At 39.4% G+C, this 22,145-nt stretch overlaps 1 protein-coding gene across 1 annotated transcript in view; it reads left to right on the top strand.

Annotated features, from left to right (window-relative positions):
• The window catches only part of Kcnh5 (potassium voltage-gated channel subfamily H member 5), a 300,402-nt gene that overhangs the window by 6,957 nt on the left and 271,300 nt on the right, over positions 1–22,145 (top strand). The window contains exon 2 of the mRNA XM_006973162.4: positions 15,441–15,564. Within this exon, the coding sequence (XP_006973224.1) occupies positions 15,441–15,564 (124 nt within the window). The remainder of the gene's footprint in view (positions 1–15,440; positions 15,565–22,145) is intronic.

Below are 22,145 nucleotides of genomic sequence, written 5' to 3'. Positions count from 1 at the left end.
AGGCAATAGCTTTGTAATATACTAAGTTTTCATGTGGAAAGAAACAAGAAAATTAATGGGCAAAATAAAACAGAAATGAGTAGTGGTTCAAGGGTCTGGAGAGATGGCTCAACAGTTAAGAGCACTGGCTGCTCTTCCAGAGGACCCTGGTTCAATTGCCAGCACCCACATGGCAGCTCACAACTGTCTTTAACTCTAGTTCCCAGTGGATCTGGCATCCTCACAGACATACACGCAGGCAAAACACCAACACACATCAGATAAAAATAAATAAATCATTTAAAAAAAGCAATTTGGGAGCCGGGTGGTGGTGGTGGTGGCGGCGGCGGCGGCGGCGGCGGCGGCGGCGGCGGCGGCGCACGCCTTTAATCCCAGCACTCGGGAGGCAGAGGCAGGTGGATCTCTGTGAGTTCGAGGCCAGCCTGGACTACCAAGTGAGTTCCAGGAAAGGCACAAAGCTACACAGAGAAACCCTGTCTCGAAAAACCACACACACACACACACATACACAAAAGCAACTTGAAATTTTACTAAAGCTGATTGTTATTCTTTTTAGGGGATCTTGTCCAAGCAGAGAAATGTAACTATTAAGTGTAGAGTCCCATGAACTTTGAGAAGTAAGCAGTCTGAGATCTGAGCTTAGAGGCAGAATCCTGGAAGTTTCCAGCTATGATGATGTGCATATAAGGTCACGAGAGCTTAGAAACATCATGCTAGTCTTCAAGGACACAGGTTACACCTACCGGATCTCCCCTGTGCCGCACACAGAAAAGGCTGGCTGAAAAAGTGCAATTTGATTTTGCTTCCTAAAGTAACCAAGTTAATAATTGATTTTTCCAAACAGTTCTCATTATGTCCATGAAGTGAGCTGACTAAGTAATTATGTAGCTGAAGATGTGTGTTTAATCATTGTGTGTATCTGAAAACAGGGATCATACAGCACAGGGTGCCTCAGCAGTACCCAGGAGAGCATGCTTGTTCCCTAGACCAACTTGATGTGCAAACAAAATATTCCCTACCATTTTCTTCAGGAGGCTGGAGTGCTGGACTATTTTATATTAGAAAGAACTACTTGCCAATCTTCATATTCTAATTAAGCTATTTCAAACAACTCTGCAGTTAGGAGTTATTGATGGAGTGTTTTGTCTTTTGAAATGAATCCTCGCCTGTTTAAGAGTGCTTTACTGATGGCTGAAGCAGCTCACAATCCAGCAAGCTAGCTGCCGATTGCCAGACCAAATATCGATCAACTGACGTGTTATGGGGAAAATTTAACTTTTTTTTTTTTTTTTTGGCGGTCCTTTCTGTCTATGCACTTTTCTTTTTGGGGATAAATTAAAGCACAAAGAATTTCTTTTGTATATTTTATAGCATTTTAAGGATAGTGGGGTTCTGCACTGGGTGTTACATAGTCTGAGAATAAGTTACCTAAAGACAGCAACCACCTCTCTGCTCAACCTTCATGCCATTTATAGTGATTTATTCAATTACACAACCAAATCTTACTGAATATCTACTATGTGCTAGGAAGTGATCCAGAACAGCGTCATGGTGATGTTTCTCTTTTTCTTTTTTGTTCTGTGAGGTGAAATGTGCACATTGGTTATGACTTTATTGCCTTACCTATACCTTTGTATTCTCACAAGTAATAAATAAAAGTAATAAATAAATAAATAAAATGGCTTATGTGGTTAGAATGAAGGTTAAATAAGGTAATATGTGCAAAGTGCAAGAACAGCAGTGTGTGGTGCTGTTAATTAATTATTAGTTGTTTAAATCTTTGGACATCCCCTCTGTGGTTGATGGACTTTAATTTTGAGTTGCCATTTCCTTCTATCTCTCTTTGCAACTGATAATTTCCAGCTCGTGAGCATCCCCCGCCCTGTCCTCTTCACACAGAAGAAAAGATTCATGTTTCCTTTCACAACTTTCCATATTCTCTCTCCTTTTATGCTAGACCCCATCTCCATTCCCTCATCCTTCCTTCTTCTTAGTGGCTTACATTCCCCACTCCATCTCTCCTTTGCTCGTCCTCATTCCATTTTCTAGAGCAGTCTTGTCTGAAGTCAGGGTTGGATCTCTGTCTTTTTTGTCCTGTGTGGGCGGTGACATCTGGAGTTCTCTTCTTGTTCTTCTCACACGTCATCAAACTGTGGCCAGACCTGAACTTATTTATTTTTGGTCTTAAATTGATCAATTTTCTGTGGCATTTTCTCATGGCAGTCTAAGACCACTTTTATATTTTTTTTGTCCCGCTGTTTAGAAATCTTAGGTTTTTATTTGCCTTCCCACTCAGTATAATGTTAGTTTTACTCCCTGAGGAGATGATAAATCCTGAGGGGTAATTTTGCAGCTCCTAAAGATGTTGTGTGCACAGTGAGTGAACTTAGGGTCATCACTGAACAGACTCAGACCATAGCTAACGTCCTATATGCTCACCGTCCTATGTACAGTCCCCCAAAGGAGAATGCCTCATTAGCTGAGCTCAGAAACAAGACTTTGGGGAGTGAGGACCAAGTTAGGGAGGCTCTCTCATCCATCCCCAAAACAACCTGACTCTACTGGGAGAACCCTCTCAGGGAAGCTGATCATTTTATGAAACTGCGCTGGGCATTTGCAAGGCTTCCAGCCTTCCTATCTGGCTCCATCTCCCATCCCTTCCTGGCCACACTCCACAGTGGTGCTCTGAGGCTCTCCAGGATTTTAACCTGGAAGGGCCACTGAGGAGATGGGAGGACACACATGTCCCAGACATTACACTGTGCCTCATAGGAAGGGCTTATCACAGACTTACTTTTTCATATTCTTTTTGGATAAGGTAAGACATGGGAGATTTTTTTTTTTTTTTTTTTTTTTTTTTTTTTTTTTTTTTTTACCTTTTTGATTCAATGAAGGCAAAATAGCAAATAACTAGAAGCCTCTAAAATCATTAACTGGGCTTGAAAGCATTGAACTCACTTTATCAAGAGTTTCCTAATTTGTAGGCAAACCCCAACAGACAGATGAACAAACAAGACATCTGAGCACCACCTTGCAACCTCCAAACAACAACTTACTGCTTGGAGTAAAAGAAGTGTCAGTCTGGATTGCCCCAGTCCCAGACATATTCTGAGAAGTCAGAGGGAACAACAGAAACTCCCTTCACTGTGTTATCAACCCTGTGAAAATGGCTGGGGCGGGGGGAAATGAGTTGAACTTGTAGATATTCCTGTTTCCCTTAAACAACCAGCTCCTGTGGCATAGAGTGTAGAATGAAACACACACACACACACCAAAGCCTTAGAAGATGAATTGTGTTGTATTGCACCCTGAAAAGCCTACTGTGCTAGTTGGTTTTCATCATCTTGAGACGTCTGGAAAGAGGGAACTTCAGCTGAGGCAATGCCTCCATCAGACTGGCCTAGGACATTTACTTGATTAATGATTGATCAAGGAGACCCAGCCCATTGGGGGCGGTGCCAGCAGTGAGCAGGTGGGCAGGAGGTCCTGAGGCAAAAGAAACATAGCTGAATGTGAGAACAAGCTAGAGAACAAGCTAGAAAGCAGCACTCCTCTGTGGCCTCTTCTTCAGTTCTGGCCTCCAGGGTCCTGCCTTGAGTTCATGCCCCAATTTCCTTTCCTGAAATAAACCCTTCCCTCCCAGAGTTGCTTTTGATTCTGGTGTTTATCACAACAATAGAAAGCTTAATTGAAGTTCTCACAAGTTTTACTGCCATTTATGTTTGATTGTCTTAAAAGGTTAACTTTGAAGAAAATATATAATCCCTTCAGAAAAGAGGTTGGTTGTTTGTAAAAAACATTTGTATATTTGTAAGTTTCAAAATGAAGCCTGAGTATTAAATAAATAATGCATTTCTCTCCTCTTAACTTGTTTAGCTTTTATCTTCCAAGATTATATAACTAGTGGATGTCTAAAGCTTTAGGTATTTTTAAGAAATTTCATTGCATTAGGATTCAACAACAATTTGTCATTAACTACACCAAGGTGGCTGTTTTCCATGTTGTGTGAGTCTGTGATTCTTGTGGTCAGCCATGGCAGTTGTGTTTTGCGCTAATGATTCTGACCAGCATAATCTTTAGAAATACATCACAGGAGCAAAACATTACTGTTTAAAGTGGAATGGAAACTGGGCTGGCGAGATGGCCAGTGAGTGAAGTTCTTGTTCTACAAGCCGAAAGTTCTGCATTTGGAACTCCAGCATCCATAGAGAAGTGAGCACAGCCTTGCACCTGTAGTCCCAGTACTGGGTGGAGGGCAGAGACAACCAGATCCTGGGGAGGTTGTTGGCCAGCCAGTCTAGAGAAACAACAGCAAACAGGTTCACTGACAGACCCCATCTTGACAACAGAAGATGGAGAATGTTAAAGGAAGACATGTGATATTGATCTCTGGCCTCAACATGCACACTCATGGGTGCATACTTGCACACAAATATATATATATAACACACACAAATGCAACTTTGATTGTTGAGCATTTTTGTGGAAAAAATACCTTCTTTAACATTTCTATTGTTCCTAGCAGCAGAATTTTAGGAATAGTTGCTGAAATAGCTCCTGCTTTCTGATCCACTTTGGCGAGATGGAGAATGATGAAGTCAATGCCATCAAAGAAACACAGAACCTTGAAAATGTACCTTTGATCTTGAAGGAGATGAAGTGTGGAGGCATATTTTTATCTTTGATGACAGCTGAACACGTTTGAATAAATTAACAGTTTTTTTGCATATTTCAAACTCCCACAGTGATGGTCTGTTTAATGTTGCCAATATTATTATATAATAATTAGTTTCATTTAGGAAAGTATGAAGTGTTTGTGTCTACACATTGGCTGTATTGTTATGGAATTGTAGGAAAAGGCATATTTTGTAAGGGCACACAAGATACCAGCCCTTTTATAGAAATGGGGAATGCATAAACCAGAAATCAACACTATAGATGGGGACATTTCATATAAATTAGTTATGCCTTTTTTAAGCCATATGTATCAAGATTTTGTTTAACCCAAATAAAATGTGCTATGTCTGCTTCAGGGGACTTTTTCTGTTACTGCCACATGAAACTTAAATATATCTATAAATATCACTCGCCCAGAAGACAAGCTCAGAAAAGTAACATTGGCTCCCTGACTCAGGTTCACAAGTTTTCAGATGTTATTCAAAGTGCAGGAAGTCTGCTTAAGTTTGCCTTCTATCAATATTAATTATTGTTAATAATATAGTCTTTTGGGAATAGGTGTAGCTGAGTCCTTATCTCCTTTCTACATAACATTTAAACATTGCTTTGCAGTTATTTGTGGACTGTCTTTATAGGACTAGGAACTGTTTATTTGATTCTCCCAGCAAAGATTGTTTTGCGTAGTGATGAACACACTAATATCTACCTTGATCTCAGAGACTGGAAAGGGAGACATCTACGCAACAAACACACAGAGACCATCCAAGTAGAAACTGTGGTAGGCATTTTGAAGGAGAAGGAAAGAGTGCTGAGGTCACAAGTAACAGGGACTTGTTTTGAATGGAAGGCAGTTTTGGGGAAGCGCTGTTAAAGTGATAAGAGGTAACTTGGAAGAAGAATATTGTAGGCAAAGAGAAAATGGAAATAGTCCCAAGCAGAGAAAGGGAGAATGAGTGGGTACATTTGTGAAGCTTCAAGACCAATGTGGTTGGATGACTGTGGGTAAAATGAGGAGGAAGGGCAACTGGGGGCCCATCCAAAGAGCCCTGGACAGGTCTCCTGGACACCATGGTGATTTTTGAGGGTTGAAGGGAGAAGGCGTGTATGTCGGAGCCAACTTGATGATCACTGCAATGGTCCAGGCAAGAGGGGATGGTTGTTTGGCCTGGGAGGGTAGCAGTGGAGATGTCTGGAAAGGGATGTATCCAATATGTATCATTGTAGAACCATTAGGATTAAGCAATACATTAGTGTCCCGAGTGGGCAGGTGTGGAGGATGACTTCTAGGCATTCGCCTCAGTGTCTGTGTCGAGAGGGAAGCTGGGAATTTTTCTTTGAGATGGGGAAACGGGAAGTTTCATCCTTCCCACTTATAACCTCCTACCCCATATGTCCCATCTCTCTACCCCTACTATTCTTCCTCTCAACCCTGGCCCTTGCTTTGATTTGGGATTAAAAGTGTGTGCTACTGCCCCCAGCTTTTTAATGTGGGATCTAACTCGGGTGATTATTCTTGTACTGCAAGTACTATGCTGGCTGAGCCCCCTTCCTGTCTCATTTTAGAATCACTGCAGTTTCTGGGTAGGTATGCCTCTTCAGTTAGGACTAGATGAATATATTTATGGAGATACCAGGTTGGCTTTCCTCACTGGCTGCTGTAGACCTTGGGAAAACTGCAGAATAGTGAAAGTAAAGTCCTTTCCCACCTCCATGTCTTCTTTCTCCCTCAATATTCTAGACTTCACTTGGTTGTCTTGCCACTTCTTAAAATATCTGACAATTCTTGCTAATACTCTGAAATACTTCTCTCAAAGATAATTTGCATAAAAAAGTTGAGAGTGAGAAAGAACAGCACTTTAACCCCCCCCAAAAGCATTTTTATCATCATTATTTTCTACTGTGTTTCTTTAAAAATTGTTGTATATATTTAAGGTATGCAAGATTTAAAAAAATGTGTGTGTATATGTGTGTGCATGTACATATGTGTAGTGTGTGTGTGTGTGTGTGTGTGTGTGTGTGTGTGTGTGTATGTGAGCCAAAAGATCATCTCAGGGTCATTCATCACCTTCCACCTTGTCTTGATAAAGAGTTTCATGTTTGCTGTTAAGTACAGGAGGCTAGCTGTCCCATGAGCCTCTGGGAATTCTCTTGTTTTCTCCTACCACCTCACTAAAACACTGCTGGGATTACAGATGTGTGCTCCAGCATCTGGCTGTATGTGGGTTCTGGGGATCTGAACTCAGGTTCTCACATTTGCACAGCAGGTACTTTATCCACTGAGCCATCTGCTCAGCTGCACTGTAAGGTTTTGACATACATCAGGAAAGTCAGGAAAATTAGTCTGTCCATTGCGTCCCGTAGTGATCATCTTTTTCCTTTATGATAAGAGCTAAAATCTGTGTTGGCAATTTTAGATATCTGTACAGTATTAATAACTATAATCTTTATGTCGTACCTTAGATAGCTGCACTTGTTCATCTTATCTGATGCCAAGTTTGTTCTCTTCCGTCTACTTCTTTCCATGTATTTCGCTGTCCTGTTCCCATTGTTAGTGTCCTGAAGTTTCTAAATCTAAAAAGGATATAGCTTTCATAAAAAACAAAACAATAACATTGTAAGAAGTCAAATCTTGTTGGAACAGCCCAGAGGAAAGCCATTTCCCTCTCCTCCAGAACATCTGCACAAAGGAAAGAAATTGTCCATGTCCCATGACTTCATGGCATTTTATTGACTGCTCATGATCTTTCCTCTTCTAGAACTTTCTGTCAGCATGGATTCCTGATCTCCTTTATAAATGGGATTAATATGTGGTAGTGTTAACTCAAGTCTGGTTACTTTCCTGTCACCTGAGGAAGTCATTCTGTGAAGAAGTGCTTCTTTATACTAAAATGAAACCAAGCAAAGCAAGCTCAGATCCCTGTTCAGAAATACAGAACAGAGTCAGAGACAGTGACACCTGCTTCTGCCTTTTCCTGTGTCCACCAGCAGAATCCTATAACTTTCCTGTCCTGCTTTTCCATTTGTAGGAAAGGAAGAAGAAAATACACAAGACAGGCCCAGTCTTCCTCTTGGGAATTATCCTAGGATCTTCAAACCACAGGTTTTGACTCAGAGGGCTTGTGGCAGGGTCTTGTGCTGTTGTTCCCTTTGGGGGAGAGGGCCAAGTAGGTGCAGAGTCAACAACACAGACTCTGGGAGAATGTCGAAACAACAAGCTCAGTTTATTCAGGAAGAGGCAAGCCTTATATACCCTCCACCCCACCCTGCGGAAAGTCTGATGAATATGCATCTGCTGGTGTGACATGCTGCCTCTCATTGGTCCAGGTCATCTCCAGATCATGTCTCAGCTGCTGTTGCTTAGGCCCTTAGGCAGACCCAAGTTGGCTCTCAGAAAGTATCTTTTTTACTGGTTTGGGCCGGCTGACACTTAAGCCTGTTAGGGATGAGTCATCCCACAAAGGTTTAGGGTGGCTCTCAGAGGCCATATTGCTGCTAACTACCAGGTGATTCTGGTGCAGGCTTTAGAGAGGTGAGGAACCAGATTAAAGTGTCCCAGACTGTGTTGAGCAGGAGACTTATCTCTTGGGCTGTATTTTTGGATTGTACCAGAGGGAGTCAGTTCAGAGCATCTACATTACAATCCAGCAATCTCTACTTTTGACATTTGGGACAAAACAAGATCCTATTGCAGCTGCCAGAATTCAGGAATTACTACACTAGATGAGTGTGGCTCCATCCCTGCACATTAGAACTGCTTGGAAAGATTTAAAAACAAATACCAATGCTTGGGAGTTCCTTTCTAGATTAACTAAACCAGAAGCTCCAGAGTGTGAGATCTGGGATGAACAATCCTCCCTCATGTTCCTAACTTCACGCTCTTTGAATCAGAGTGGAATCAAGAAATCCCTACAGAGACATTTATAATTTTTCATACTTGCTTTTAATTGATGAATTTTGTATATGTATTTATGTGATCAGTATGATGTCATGATGCATGTACGCATTGTAGGATGACCAAAATCAGTCTAATGACTCCATCACCTCAAATATTTGTCTTCTCTTTGGGATAAGAACATCAAAATTCTTCTCTGTTACTGATTTTGTAAACAGCAGTGTGTTATTTTCTCATATTGCAATAAAGCACCAGAACTTATAGTGTCCATGCCTACCTTCTGTATTCTTTTGCCTACCACTCTACTTTTTCAGCTTCTGGGAACCATGGAAGCATTCTCTCTCTCCATTGTATATACCAATGTGTATGTATATATCACATTAAAATAGTTTTTAAAGTTTCTAATGACCCTTAAAAAAACATTTTGAATCAAGGGCCTATGATTCAGGTTATAGGTTTCTAATACTTGAGGGAAACTTGATCTCTTTATTTCACATCTATTTTTAGAGGAAGCCAGGTTGCATTTTCAAGCTCTGATCCTTTGTAGAAATCTATCCAAACATCTGCTGAGGTGCAGAATCATAGCTTCTGAAATCCCAGCTCTTGGTGGGGAATCATGTCTGACTCTTAGGTACCTCATAAGGACCATATTTGTGTGTTTGGGCCTTCTGGAAGTGAAATGTTTGTAAACATCTTTAAGGGTTTGAATAGCCTGGATACCAAGGAAAGTTCAATATTCTAGAATCCATGGTTTTCTGTGCTGTGAAAGTGAGGACACACTTGAGCTAGAATCCTTGTCAAGACTGACTGATGATAACAATGATAGTCACTTAGAATTCTGGGAATATCCTTAACCACATCATGCTACTGACAATCTAGGATTATCCCACCTTCTAGATTCTAACTTGTCTCCTTTGCAGTGAGTTATTCCTTTGTAATCAAATTTCTTTTTCCTATCCTGATTTAAAGCTGAAAGAAATTAAAATTTTCTGGGAAGTAATTTTAATTAAATTTGCTCTCTTGTTCTTAATATTTATTAATGATATCAGATTTCTCATTTGTTGAAACAAGAAATGTATGACTTCAGGGAGATAATAATATGAACATTTTGTATACACACAGTGTTTTGCCTAATACATATGCAAATTTGTAAAATGAACTCAGCAACTTCTAACTTAGCTGTATTTATTTCTTACTGTTTGGTGTTTCATTTTGTGATTTTTCTTTCCCTGATATAACTGCAGGTTTCAGTTTGCAGGTCCAACATGAGGAAGTGGGTTTTTTTTTGGTTCTGTGCTTGCACATATGGGTGCTCACACACTTCCTAAACACACTGCTAGCTGTTTCTACAGTTATGGCACAGTTGTGAAAAAAAAATCTTGCTGATTAGTATGCTGTAATATTTTATGAAGATTTTTTGCTCTAATAGTTTATAAAGATTTTGCTTATATTACTCATTATTAGTTTCCATAATTACCCAGAGTTGTGCTTGTAACTATTGTTCATTTGTGTATGTAGAAACTGATAATTTAATTGAAATCCCCACGTTTTTCATATTACTTTCTTGGTAATGTTGAGAATCGACCTGAATGTGGAGAGTAGGGTGTGACTGAATGATCAGTTGGACTTGGATTGTTGTGGATGTTTACTAGTTGATGACTTCTTATATGAGCAATATGGAAAATATGTCCAGTTGTGGTTTTATAGAATATCCAGAGATGATAGCAAGCATCTTTACAGCTGTCCTTCATAAGGCCAGAGCATATTGTTAAGACCCATTAGGAAGGGATGGGAAATGACATAATCTGATTACTGTCATAGTCTAAATGGTTAGTCTCAAATTCGAAGCATAAATATGAACAGATGACATATCTCCTAGACTATTGTAAAACCTTATGATGGCCTTAAAATTATTTTTGAGTTATTAGTTCTGATTGATGCTGTGAGCAAACAGTACTGTGTACCTGTGGTATATCTTAACATATTCAATGGTATTGATGGAACTCAAGTGGATATTTTAAAAATGGGTTTGAAACAATACAAAACATCCACTGCCCACATTTGGTTCAAACTTCTATTTTCTTTTCCATAAACAACTGTCTCCAAACTGATAAGAAGAGTAATCCCTCCCCAAGAGGCAGCTTTCAATCATTCTTTCATCTGTAATTGATCTACTTTCCACCTACAGTTTCCCTTAGAAAGAGTTTGACTACACACAAACCTCTGTCTAGAGTTAGAACTGGGGGAACAGGTGCTCTGCTTTTGACCTAGGCACCTGGGTTCTCTGATCCTCCGACTTGTTGCTGATGAATGATCAGAAAGATGGGAATGGAGATATTTCCTGGATTAAAGACAAGGAATGCACCATCAGAACAATGCATCACAGAGTGGGGCTCCTGTCATGGCTGCTTTTGTTAATCATTTTGTTATCACACGGAGATATTGGTAAATAAATGAAATGCATCACCCACTAGTGGGTAGTGATGGCTGGACCTGCTGAGTGGCAGTCTTTTTAGACGTTCCTATTGCAGAGCCGTGGGAAATGGTTGAGTGGCAGCAGGAAGAGATTATAAATGGCAGAGCCAACAAGGAACAAGCAGAGCTCTGGTTCTAAACCTAACAGATGTTTTGAAAGCACAAGTGTTTATTTGTAGGGAGGTCTGCAAAGCCTTTGGAGGGTTGCTTAAGGCACGTTTTCAAATCTGTGAGATGCAGCCGATGTGGAGTAGAATTGATTCGGTGAATTTTAACACACTTCAAAATTGAAATAGATTATGAAATAATACAGAACATGTAGCAAATGTTGGTTAGAAAACTTTTGGGGCTGTGCCTTTGTGTGGACGCACACTTTGTGTGCATCTCTTAAAATAAACTTTGGTTTATGAAAAGCTTGAAAACTGGGTTTTTAAGCAGTTTCTGGAAGGGGAAAAAAGGCCCAGTTTAGCAAGCATCTTAGGGTTTTAACCTTCCTCTCTTTTTGGAAGCACATGGGGCCCTTGTTTCCAGGACATTGGGAATCCTTTCAATCAATAAGTAACATATATTGCAAAATTTTGAAAAATTGTTAAGTGAAAGTGTACATTTTTTGTATATGTTTATGGTAAATAATATGATGTTTTAGTATATAAGTGTATTGTAGAAAAGCTAAATCAAACTACTTAATATATGTACTCCATCACATATCTCTTTTGTTATTGAGACTAAAATCCACTCCCTTGATGACTTTCAAATATACAATATATTGCTGTAGCTCTAGTTGCCATGGAAACTGTAGTTCTCTCAAACTTACAGTTGCTAACTACAATTGTGTGTCCTTTGACTTCATCCGTCCAGTTCCTCAACCCTTCAGTCCCTGGTAATTTAGCACCCTTTTTTCCCCTCTCTGTTCTGTGTGTTTAAATTTTATACGTTGTGTGTAAGTGGATACATCCAATGTTTGTATTTGTCTGGCTTATTTTACTTAATGTAACAACAGAGTTTCATTTTAAAAAAAAGAATGTAGGCCGGGCGGTGGTGGCGCACGCCTTTAATCCCAGCACTCGGGAGGCAGAGCCAGGCGAATCTCTGTGAGTTCGAGGCCAGCCTGGGCTACCAAGTGAGCTCCAGGAAAGGCGCAAAGCTACAACAGAGAAACCCTGTCTCGAAAAACCAAAAAAAAAAAAAAACCAAAAAAAAAAAAAGAATGTACATTATCCCATTATATAGATTTCATTTTATTTATACTTATTATATTTTTATTATATATATATATATATATATATATATATATATATATATATATATATTACATTTTGTTTGGCCACTTGCTTAATGTGTGCAAGAGGAGGATGTGTGTGAGTAGTCCTCAGTGAATGTGCTATAGAGAAAGCAGAGCTGAGTTCTATCCCTAAGTGTTAGATAGGCAAACTGATACAGGAAAAGTATTTTGAGTAAAGAGTTAACATCACCGATGAGCATATTTCAGAATTGATTAAGCAAGTGACCTAAGCCCGACAGTGTAGACTTCAGGAGTAAGAAATAATATATTTATATGAAAAGGAGGGGTGCTTGTAAGTGTGGGGATGGATTTGAAATCTGATGATGCAAGCAGTTGGGGTTCCTGATCTGGATGAAGAGGGATGGGGTTTCAAGAAGACAACCTGACATTGGTTTGAATGTGAGACTGAAAAACAGGATGAATTAAGGCGGGGTATAGCTCTGCAGCCAAACGTCAGTCAGCCCACCGTGACTCTGGTCATTAAGTGTATATGTTATGAATTAGAGAGGGTAAGCTAACCTGGGCTGAGAGAAGAAAGAAAATCACTTTTGATGATTATAATCTGTGCCATAAGAAATGAAACACTGTGCACTTAAAGATGAATTATGCTTTCTGACTCATCTTTGCAGAAATCAGCTAATCTTCCTCATCATGCTAGCTAGGTTCTCCAGAGGGATACTGTTAACGATTCTTATAACAAAGGCTTAACTCAAATGTCAGTTTTTTTTTTTTAATACATGAACCAAAGGGAAAGGAGTATCTGTTTTCTAAACTTATGTGTAGTTAAATGTGATGATGAGTTTGAACAAATGTATAAACATGCATCTCACCTCACGATAGTGAGCACTTACATCTCCCAGCTAGTTTTTCTTCTGTCTTTCCTGTCATCCCCTCATTCTCTTCAGAAATCATTGTCCTGGATGATTAGCATAATCATCACCTGAAGCATTCATCACCACCATCACGAAGGGGAAACCGTTGTGTGGCTCCCTATTACCACTGCAGCTTTGTCTGTATTCAGATGTCACATGGACGACTTTCTTCTGCCCCATGATCTTTTTTAGGTTAACCCCCATTGTGACATGTATCAGAAGTTTGTTCCATTTTAGAGTAAAGTGGTGTTCCTGGTAGGAATTTGACACCATTTAAAAATCCATTCTCTTGATTTACATTGTTTCCAGTGTTTGACTACAATGAGTGAATCTGATGTGAAATTTTTTATGGCCTTTTTTGGTGTATGTAATGTTTTTATTTCACTTCAGTAAACAAGTAGGGTGGACCTCCTGGGTCACAGATGAATATTTAACCTTACAAGAAGAAGCTGTGCTGCAAAGCGATCATAACATACTGTGCTTTCTTAACATTCTATGTTAATATCTAGGTCCAGGGGCCCCAAATTCTCACCAGTGAATTTAGCATTAGCATTGTAGCTGCTCTGGTGGGTGAGTGGTGGGCTATCTCTATGTTCTTAATTTGTACTTTTCTCATGTCTTGGGAGTGGGAACATGTGCTATTGGCTGTAGCACACCTTGAGATGTCTGTTCAAATAATTCCCCCAACATTCTTAGTTGGGTTGCTTGACCTTCTGTGGGAATTCCCCATATATTCTGGATTGGAATTTAGGTATCTGTTTTATGAATATTTTCTCCCAGGCTGTAGGTTTCCAGTCTATTATCTCAACAGTGTCCTTCGATGAGTTGATTTTCACCTTGATCATGCCCAATTTATCCACGCTTTCTTTTGTGGTGATCGCTATGAGTTTTGCATGATCAACTTTTGTCTTCCTTAAGACTACTGAATTCCCACCTGTGTTTTCTTCGGAAAGTTTTGTAACTTTCACTTTTGTTATGAGATTTATGACCTTTGACTCCTTAGCTTTATGTGACTTTCTGTTCAAGGTCCACCACCTCATCAACTGTCCCTACTAAGAATCTTCTCAGGGTGGACAGTCAAGAAAGCACCTCTGAGTTCTAAAGGATTTGACTTTTTCACTGTTGCCTTCAAAAGACATTTCTCATATATCTTCCTGTGCTTGATTTAGTATCCATTCTGTTAGGTCATTTTGATTGCTACTTACTTATGTTCTTTGTAAGTAAACTTGATAAGAAGAACATAAAGTATGCTCTTTTAACCTTTACTTCATTCCAATATCTGATTCCGAGCCCCATCTTCCACATAGCAACTATCATTCAGTAAATGTTGAGTCGCATTGTTGTTTTTAGGAGAACTGATTCTGAGTCAGGATTTCAAACCTGCTACCCATAATTTAATTTCTATTTTTTAGATTCTACCCAAAGATGAGCCTAAAGGAAATTATTTTATAGTAGATTTAAAGTAAAATATTCCTTTTACTTCTTTTAAGATATTTATTTAAAATAGTTTTAATTCGTGTTAGTATTATCTGAATTCTTTTTCATTTTATTATCATGAGACCATTAGCATTGCTAAAGTTGCAGCCTGAAACTGTTGGATTTTTCAAATATACTATTTTGAACTAATGGCATGCCTAAAATAAACCTATATTTCTGTGTAAAATAGAGCAGCAATGTCTTTTTTATAGAATACATATATTTTTTAGGTGCTATGTCACATGAAGATGTGATAGAGTTGAATGATCTCATTTTCAAAGAAGACTCTTTAATGCTGTTTTAGATTAGATTTTTCAAGATCAAGTAATATAATGAACAAAGAATCTGTCCCATCAAGTCACATTTGCATAAGTAGTGTTCTTTGGAGGGATGTAGCCATCTTGCCTGTGTTACAACATCATTATTCTGAATTTGTATAAAAGTGACTGTAGCTCATCTTAATAAATTAGCACATGTTTAGCCACTATTGCTACTTACTATTAAGCATGTTCTTCTTCCATAAGATCCTTGAGTGCAAAGAGGTGCCATGCATCGTTTTCAGTGGGAATTTTGGTTTGTTATATGAAGCTTGTAGTTATTGCAGATGTCATCAGTCAACATGCTTAGATGATTATGGCACAAGTTGTATTATTCGTCTTATAGCATACAGTCATTGCATTTGTCCATCTTTTAAAATTGCCTTTTGATCACTTGAAAGACAAAAAGTTGTTCAATAAAGCTAAGTGTTTCTCTCTTTCTTCCTCAGAATCAAGTTTCTTACTGGGAAACGCCCAAATTGTGGACTGGCCTGTAGTTTACAGTAATGACGGTTTTTGTAAACTCTCTGGATATCATCGAGCTGACGTTATGCAGAAAAGCAGCACTTGTAGGTAGGTGGATTGAATAACTTTGGAGTCTTTTCCAAATATGAATAAAATCCTGAGATTGTTTACCTATACTCATGACTGGATGAAAATTTTATTAGAAAAGTAAAAAAAAAAAAAAAGACTTAATTGTGAACAACAAATACTTATTTTAAGAGCTGTTTCTGATAGTTTTAGCAAAGTAAGAATTTTGCTCATGTATGAATTAATTCACTTGTTAAAATTTGTTTGGTCACCTATAATGAGCTAGGGGGTAGCATAGGTACTGGGTGACAACAGGAATAGCCATTACCAGCGAGCCATCAATGATATTAACACCTCAGGAGCAACTAAAATCATTGTTAACAAAATAGAAAATGTGACCCAGCCAAACGGAACATGGTTCACAAGAATGTAAAGGCATGAGAGTGAAGCATTACACTGAGCCAATACTGTGCCTCTATAGTGTTGATATAGTTACCCTAGCTGTTTGGTTTGTTTTATATAAAACAGAATCTGACATTTGTATTACTTATGACAACTTTAAAAATAGGTCATGTCTACAAGTTGAAAGAGAATTATGATAAAAGGGGATCAGACAATACACAAAGAAACAAACCATTCTATATAAAAGGAACTAATTTAGAATCTAAAACTTTGCCACCATATTTCAGTAAGGACAGATGGGACATTCCCCCCTTAACACACACACTGGTTTAGTTTTTTTTTTAAATTTCTAGCTCAACTAAGTGTTGGAGTTAAATTATTTTAGAACTGAAAAGGATCTGGACTTTTCTTTTTAGTTCAAGTTCTGAGAAAATATATGTGGTGCTGTGTTAAGGGACTTGACCACAGCTGGTTTTTGTTCCCTACCCATTTATGCTGAGATATTGTGTGTGTGTGTGTGTGTGTGTGTGTGTGTGTGTGTAAATGGTTTATATGAATGTGAATGATCTGTATCTTCATAGAGTCTAGATCTGAAACAACACACAGAAAAACTTAAATATTTTTTGCAAAGCAGATTCTAACACCTCTTAAATCTATTGAACCAGAGTTAGCCAAATCGGGTGTTCAGGGCCAGTAGTTGGCATGTTCATCCAGAAGCTTAGATAATTTTGATGTTTATCAAGGCTTGAGAAACAATCTGTTCGCACTTCCTTTTCCTCCCCCTCTTCACCACCAGACACCCTCTTTTTTTTCCTCTATTGAGGTTATTCCTACATTTTTGTCTACATTCCAAAGAATGAAGCAAAAGAATAAATGAGAATAATGAAAACCTTGGCCTGCGGTGGACCACACCTTTGGTAGTTCTGGTCTTCTGAACATGGGATTGAAACTTGATCTTTGTGCTAGAGAAACCACACAATACTAGGGGTGTGTTCAGTGTTTAGGGAGGTGACACACAAGGTATTGTGTGTCATTGTTTCCCTGTGTTTCCAGGAGAGTTTAAGTTAAGAACGGGAAAGCTTTCTGGTCAACCTTACCCTGTGGGACAAGTGCTATAAAGAGCCCAATAGAACACACGTGTACCCTATCTCTTCTTCTTGGATGACTGGGATCTCAGTTTTGTGCTAGATGCCATTTTCCGCTTAACAAGATAGATGATTCTCCAAGTAAGATATGCTTGTCCTTTCTTTGACTCCAGATAGTTCATTTTGTGCATCTTTGTGTTTGAAACATCATAATGGTCTTAAATTAACTCTCCATATTTATGTGTATGTGTATGTATGTATGTGTAAAGTGTGTGTGTGTGTGTGTGTGTGTGTGTGTGTGTGAAATGTACAAGTGTGTGTAGATGTGAGTGGCTATGCTCATGCATGTGGAGGCCAGGGGAGAATATCCTGCATCTTTCTCTATTGCTCTTCACTTTAAGTATTTGTTTATTTGTTTGTTCAGTGACAAGGTCTTTCACTGAACTAACCGAACTAGTAGCTTACTCTTTAAGTTAGGCTACCTGGTCAGTGAGTTCCTGAGATCTACTTGTCTCTGTCCTCCAAACCTGGGGTTACAGAAGTGGGCAACTGTGCCCCGCATTTACATGGGAGTTGGGGATTTGAACTGAGGTCCTCAGTGCTCTTACCCATTAAACCATCTTACCAGCTCTCATTGGGGGTTTTATTCCTATTGCTTTGGTTATTTTTGCGAAGTGTGACTATTGCTTTTTGGATCTCTCTCCCACACCCCTCCTGTCTCTCTCCCTTCAGTTTTTCAAGACAGGGTTTCTCTGTGTAGCCCTGGCTGTGCTGGATCTCACTCTATAGACCAGGCTGGCCTTGAACTCAGAGATTCACCTGCCTCTGCCTCTCCAGTGCTGGGATTGAAGGTCTGTGTCACCATTGCTTGATGATATTTGGATATCTCTTAAAGTTCACCTTCCTTTTTGTGTCCCGTGTGTTTGTCCTGTCTCATAATGTTTTATTTGGTAAATGTAGGGCCTTTTCCTTCCTACAGGCAGAAACATAAAATATGCTTATGCATCATACTAATATTTTTTTGTTTGTTTTAAAAGAGTTACTTTTTCTGTCATGTCACCAGTACCAGAAGTACCTTGAAAACAGGGATCTTATGCTTACTTTATAATTTTACTATGTTTTACATCATCTGTGGTATTGTATTCCCCCAAATATTGTACATGCTAATAAACTTATCTGGGGTCAGAGACAGAGCAGCCACAATATTAAACATAAAGGATAGGCAGTGGTAGCACACGCCTTTAATCCTAGCATTCCAGAGGCAGAAATCCATGTGTTTAAGGATACAGACAGGCATGGTGACTCATCACGCCTTTAATCCCAGAAAGCAAGCCTTTAATCCCAGGGAGTGGTGGTAGAAAGCAGAAAGGTATTTAAGGCATGAGGACCAGAAACTAGAAGCTTTTAGCTGGTTAAGCTTCAGGCTTTTGAGCAGCAGTTCAGCTGAGAGCCATTGGGATGAGGACACAGACGTTTCCAGTCTGAGAAAATAGGACCAGCTGAGAAGTTGGCCAAGTGAGGTTAGCTGTGGCTTGTTCTGTCTCTCTGATCTTCCAGTATTCACCCCAATAACTGGCCTCAGCTTTGATTTTACTAATGAGACTCTTTAACATTCCTACTACAATCATCTGTCTGTCTATCTTCTATATCTATTCTGTACATGTAACATGTGTCATGGCGTGAGTATGGTGGTCAGAGGACACCTTGTGGTAATTGTCTTTCTCCCTCCACTATGTGAGCCCCAGGAATTGAACTCAGGTGGTCAGGCTTAGCACCATGTGACCTTACCTACTGAATTGTCTCACCAGTCCATGCTCACCTTTGAACGCACTGTTTTCAGAACCTAAGAGTGCTTTGTTATCTGTCTTTATTAAAGTATATTGTTTTCTTTTTGCAGTAAACTGTAACCTAGGTCTCCCATGCTTCCTCAAAGGATGATTTATTTATGGCATTTCATCTCGTGTCAAAGCATTCTAGGAAATTTTGGATTAGTTGGACTTTTTCACTGTGAAACAAAGTGAGCATGTCCTCCCTCAAGTCTCCTCCACCTCTCAGAGACATGCTTTCAAAAATGGTCATGTTCTGAATGAACAGCCTTTACTCACTGGTACAAAACACGGAGTGTGTTGTGCTCATCCAACAATTGCAGCCATGTGGGACCTATACAGAGTGGTTGAGGAATGAGCAGGCGATCCCCCAATCCTGACAGCTTTTCTTGGAAGCCTGATTTGTGTAAATGCATCCCTATTTTAAGCTTTCTCATTCTTCTTTAAAAAAAAATAAATTTTACCCATTTTGTGTTGACTGCACCATTATTTAGGAGAGTGAAGACCTAGAAATAATAAAAACATCTAGTTGTAGGAAATTTGTTTAAAAGTATTATAGCAAAGCTCTAACTTCCTAAACCACATATGTTGAAAGCACAACTGTGGATAAAGCAAATAACAAATTCCAGGACAGAAAACAAAACAAGACAGACAGACAAACAAACAAACAAACAGAAAAACAAACAAAGAAATATCTTTATTATACCGGATCTGTGCTGCGAGTTCAATTTTTTTTTTTTGTAACATGCAGCTTTCTTTCTCTTTTTCCTGAGTAATTTTATAAAATACTATGGACATAAAATTCAAGGAGACAGAGGAAGGGAAGAATAAAATTATACTCAGGTTTAGAAACATTAGGTTAGGGTTAAAGGTCACGATGTTATACTCAGTGATTCGGAATCACTGAACTCCACTGGAGTGTGATAGATCCCCTCACACAATAAAGTTCATTTTTTAAGACCTACAGGTTTGCACTATGAAGCACTGTTCATGATTTGAAAGCTTTCATCCACCATTATGGTTTTGAGACTTCTTTAAGCCCTTACATCACGTGCCACCATATTGTGATGACTGTAGTTGAATGCTAGACTGTCACAGCCTTCCTTTTATTTATTCATTCTCTATGACATCCAACATCCCATACTTTATATCTCAAATAAGTTGGACATGAGCAACCTTATATGCATCCCAGCCTTGTCTGAGAACTACTGTCTCTGAGCCAGAGTGTACAGACTTAGGCAGTAATATACAGATTCTATGAAGGTTCCCTCACATGGCTGTCCAGAGAGCCCTTCTAGTGTCATGGTCTGTAACACGAATTGCTAAATGGTCTTATTAATCAGAAACCCAGAGCCAGATATTGAGGTGAAAGCTGAGAGATCAGAGGAATAGAACAAACCAGCCACAAATTCTTACCACTAGGAAATCCTCAGCCCAAGAGAGAGCTACTTCCTGTATACTCATATCTATATGCCTTTCTGTGCCCTGCCACCTCACTTCCTCTCTCTGCCCAGCTACATCACTTCCTCTTTCCGCCCAGCTCTATCACTTCCTGTCTGTCTGTATAGACCTCCAGACCTCTATGGTTAATTAGTGCTGGGATTAAAGGCATGTGCCACCACACCTGGCTCTGTTCCCAGTGTGGCCTTGAACTCACAGAGATCGGATGAATCTCTCTGTCTCCTGAATACTAGGATTAAAGGTGTGTGCTACCATTGCCTGACCTCTATATTTAGTATAGTGGTTGGCTTTTTCCTCTGACCTCCAGGCAAGTTTTATATTTAGAGAACAAATAAAATATCACCATAATGGTCCCTAACTATGGCTAAGGCTTCTGTTTTTCTACTTCCTTGTTGTGTCATAGTAGTACCTAAAGTTTTATAGTTAAATCACACACACACACACACACACACACACACACACACACACACACACACACACACACATATTCTACGACATATTAGGATTCCCAGGATTTTCCAATCTATTTTGTTTTTATAATCTAGTAATTGAATTTCTAAGCCTTGGATTGTTTGCTGTGTATTGGAGGACATAGAAAGTATTGGTTGTTCAAAGGACTATAGGTTTTAAGGGAAGGAGTTCTGGCATTTGAAACCTGTTATCAAGGGTTAGGTGGGAACTACTGCTATTTTTCATTAACCTGAAACTTTAGAGAAATCTGTTTTGCTTTTGTTTCTGGGGCAGTAGGGTAGAAGAGCAATTATGTAGGCTAGGTAGGAGAGTTTGAGGACAGACAGACAGATGCATTCAAAAATGCCTTGCTCCACCACTGGAAAGCCATTCCCAATCCCTTACCCAAGTCATCAAATTAGACAGCTGGTAGAGATGCTAAGAGGCACACTAGGAGATTTCACAAGCAGTTTTATAGACACAAGATTACCTCAGCAGCCCACAAGAGTACATCAGACTTGACGATGGGTGTCAGCTGGTTCCATGTGGCTGAGCACTCTGCTTCTCACAGGGCCACTGAGGAAAGCTGTGGGAAGGAAGAGATGCATCAGTGAAATCAAACTCCCAAGGTTAGAAGTACCTGGTACCGTTCTGATTTCCTTTACTTGCATGCCATGGACCCACCATCGTGACTCCGTCTACATCCTTTTAAGACCATATAAGAAAATGGGTTGTAGAACTTTTTTTTGGTTAGAATCCACGTCTTTGAATTATTTTTAAATTACTTCTCTCAGATGCCAAAGGTGATGGTCTTGTCTGATTTTTCAGCTTTCATCCTTAGCTCTCTCTCTCAGAGCTCTTTTTCTCTTTGATTACATATCTCAGTTTACACTCCCATCCTCCACCTTTCTAGTGACTCTGCTGTTGCCCCCGTTCCCAAGCTGAACCCCACGCTTAGCAACAGCATTATCACTCTGTGTTGGTTCTTTGATGAAGCATTTGCAAGTGTGTGAATTATAGCCTGATGTTATGTTGCCCTTTAAGAGTGGTGACTATATACCTGTGTGCTTCTCTCTGGGAATGTTGCTGGCCAATGGAAAAGTAAGATGGGTTGATAGGGCTCATGATTAAGGTTATTTATTATTTATTTTTAGAGTTACAAGATGCTTTTCTCTGTTGGAAGTCTATTAACCTTACAACTGTCTTGGCTGTTAAATATAATGGGGACTGTTTATGAGGTTTCGATGAGAGAATACAGAATGCAAGGATAAAGAAACCCTGCTATGGGCCAAAGCCACATTTCCCAAAGATGTCCTTGGACAGATGTAAATGGAAGAAAAGCAAATGCTGAGTCAAGTCTTGTAGAGGCTGGGCTAGTCCTGAAGGGAATGTCCCCCTT

This window comes from Peromyscus maniculatus, chromosome 14 (assembly GCF_049852395.1).
Source record: "Peromyscus maniculatus bairdii isolate BWxNUB_F1_BW_parent chromosome 14, HU_Pman_BW_mat_3.1, whole genome shotgun sequence".
Lineage (NCBI taxonomy): Eukaryota > Metazoa > Chordata > Mammalia > Rodentia > Cricetidae > Peromyscus > Peromyscus maniculatus.
This window is presented reverse-complemented; position numbering and strand designations above follow the sequence as displayed.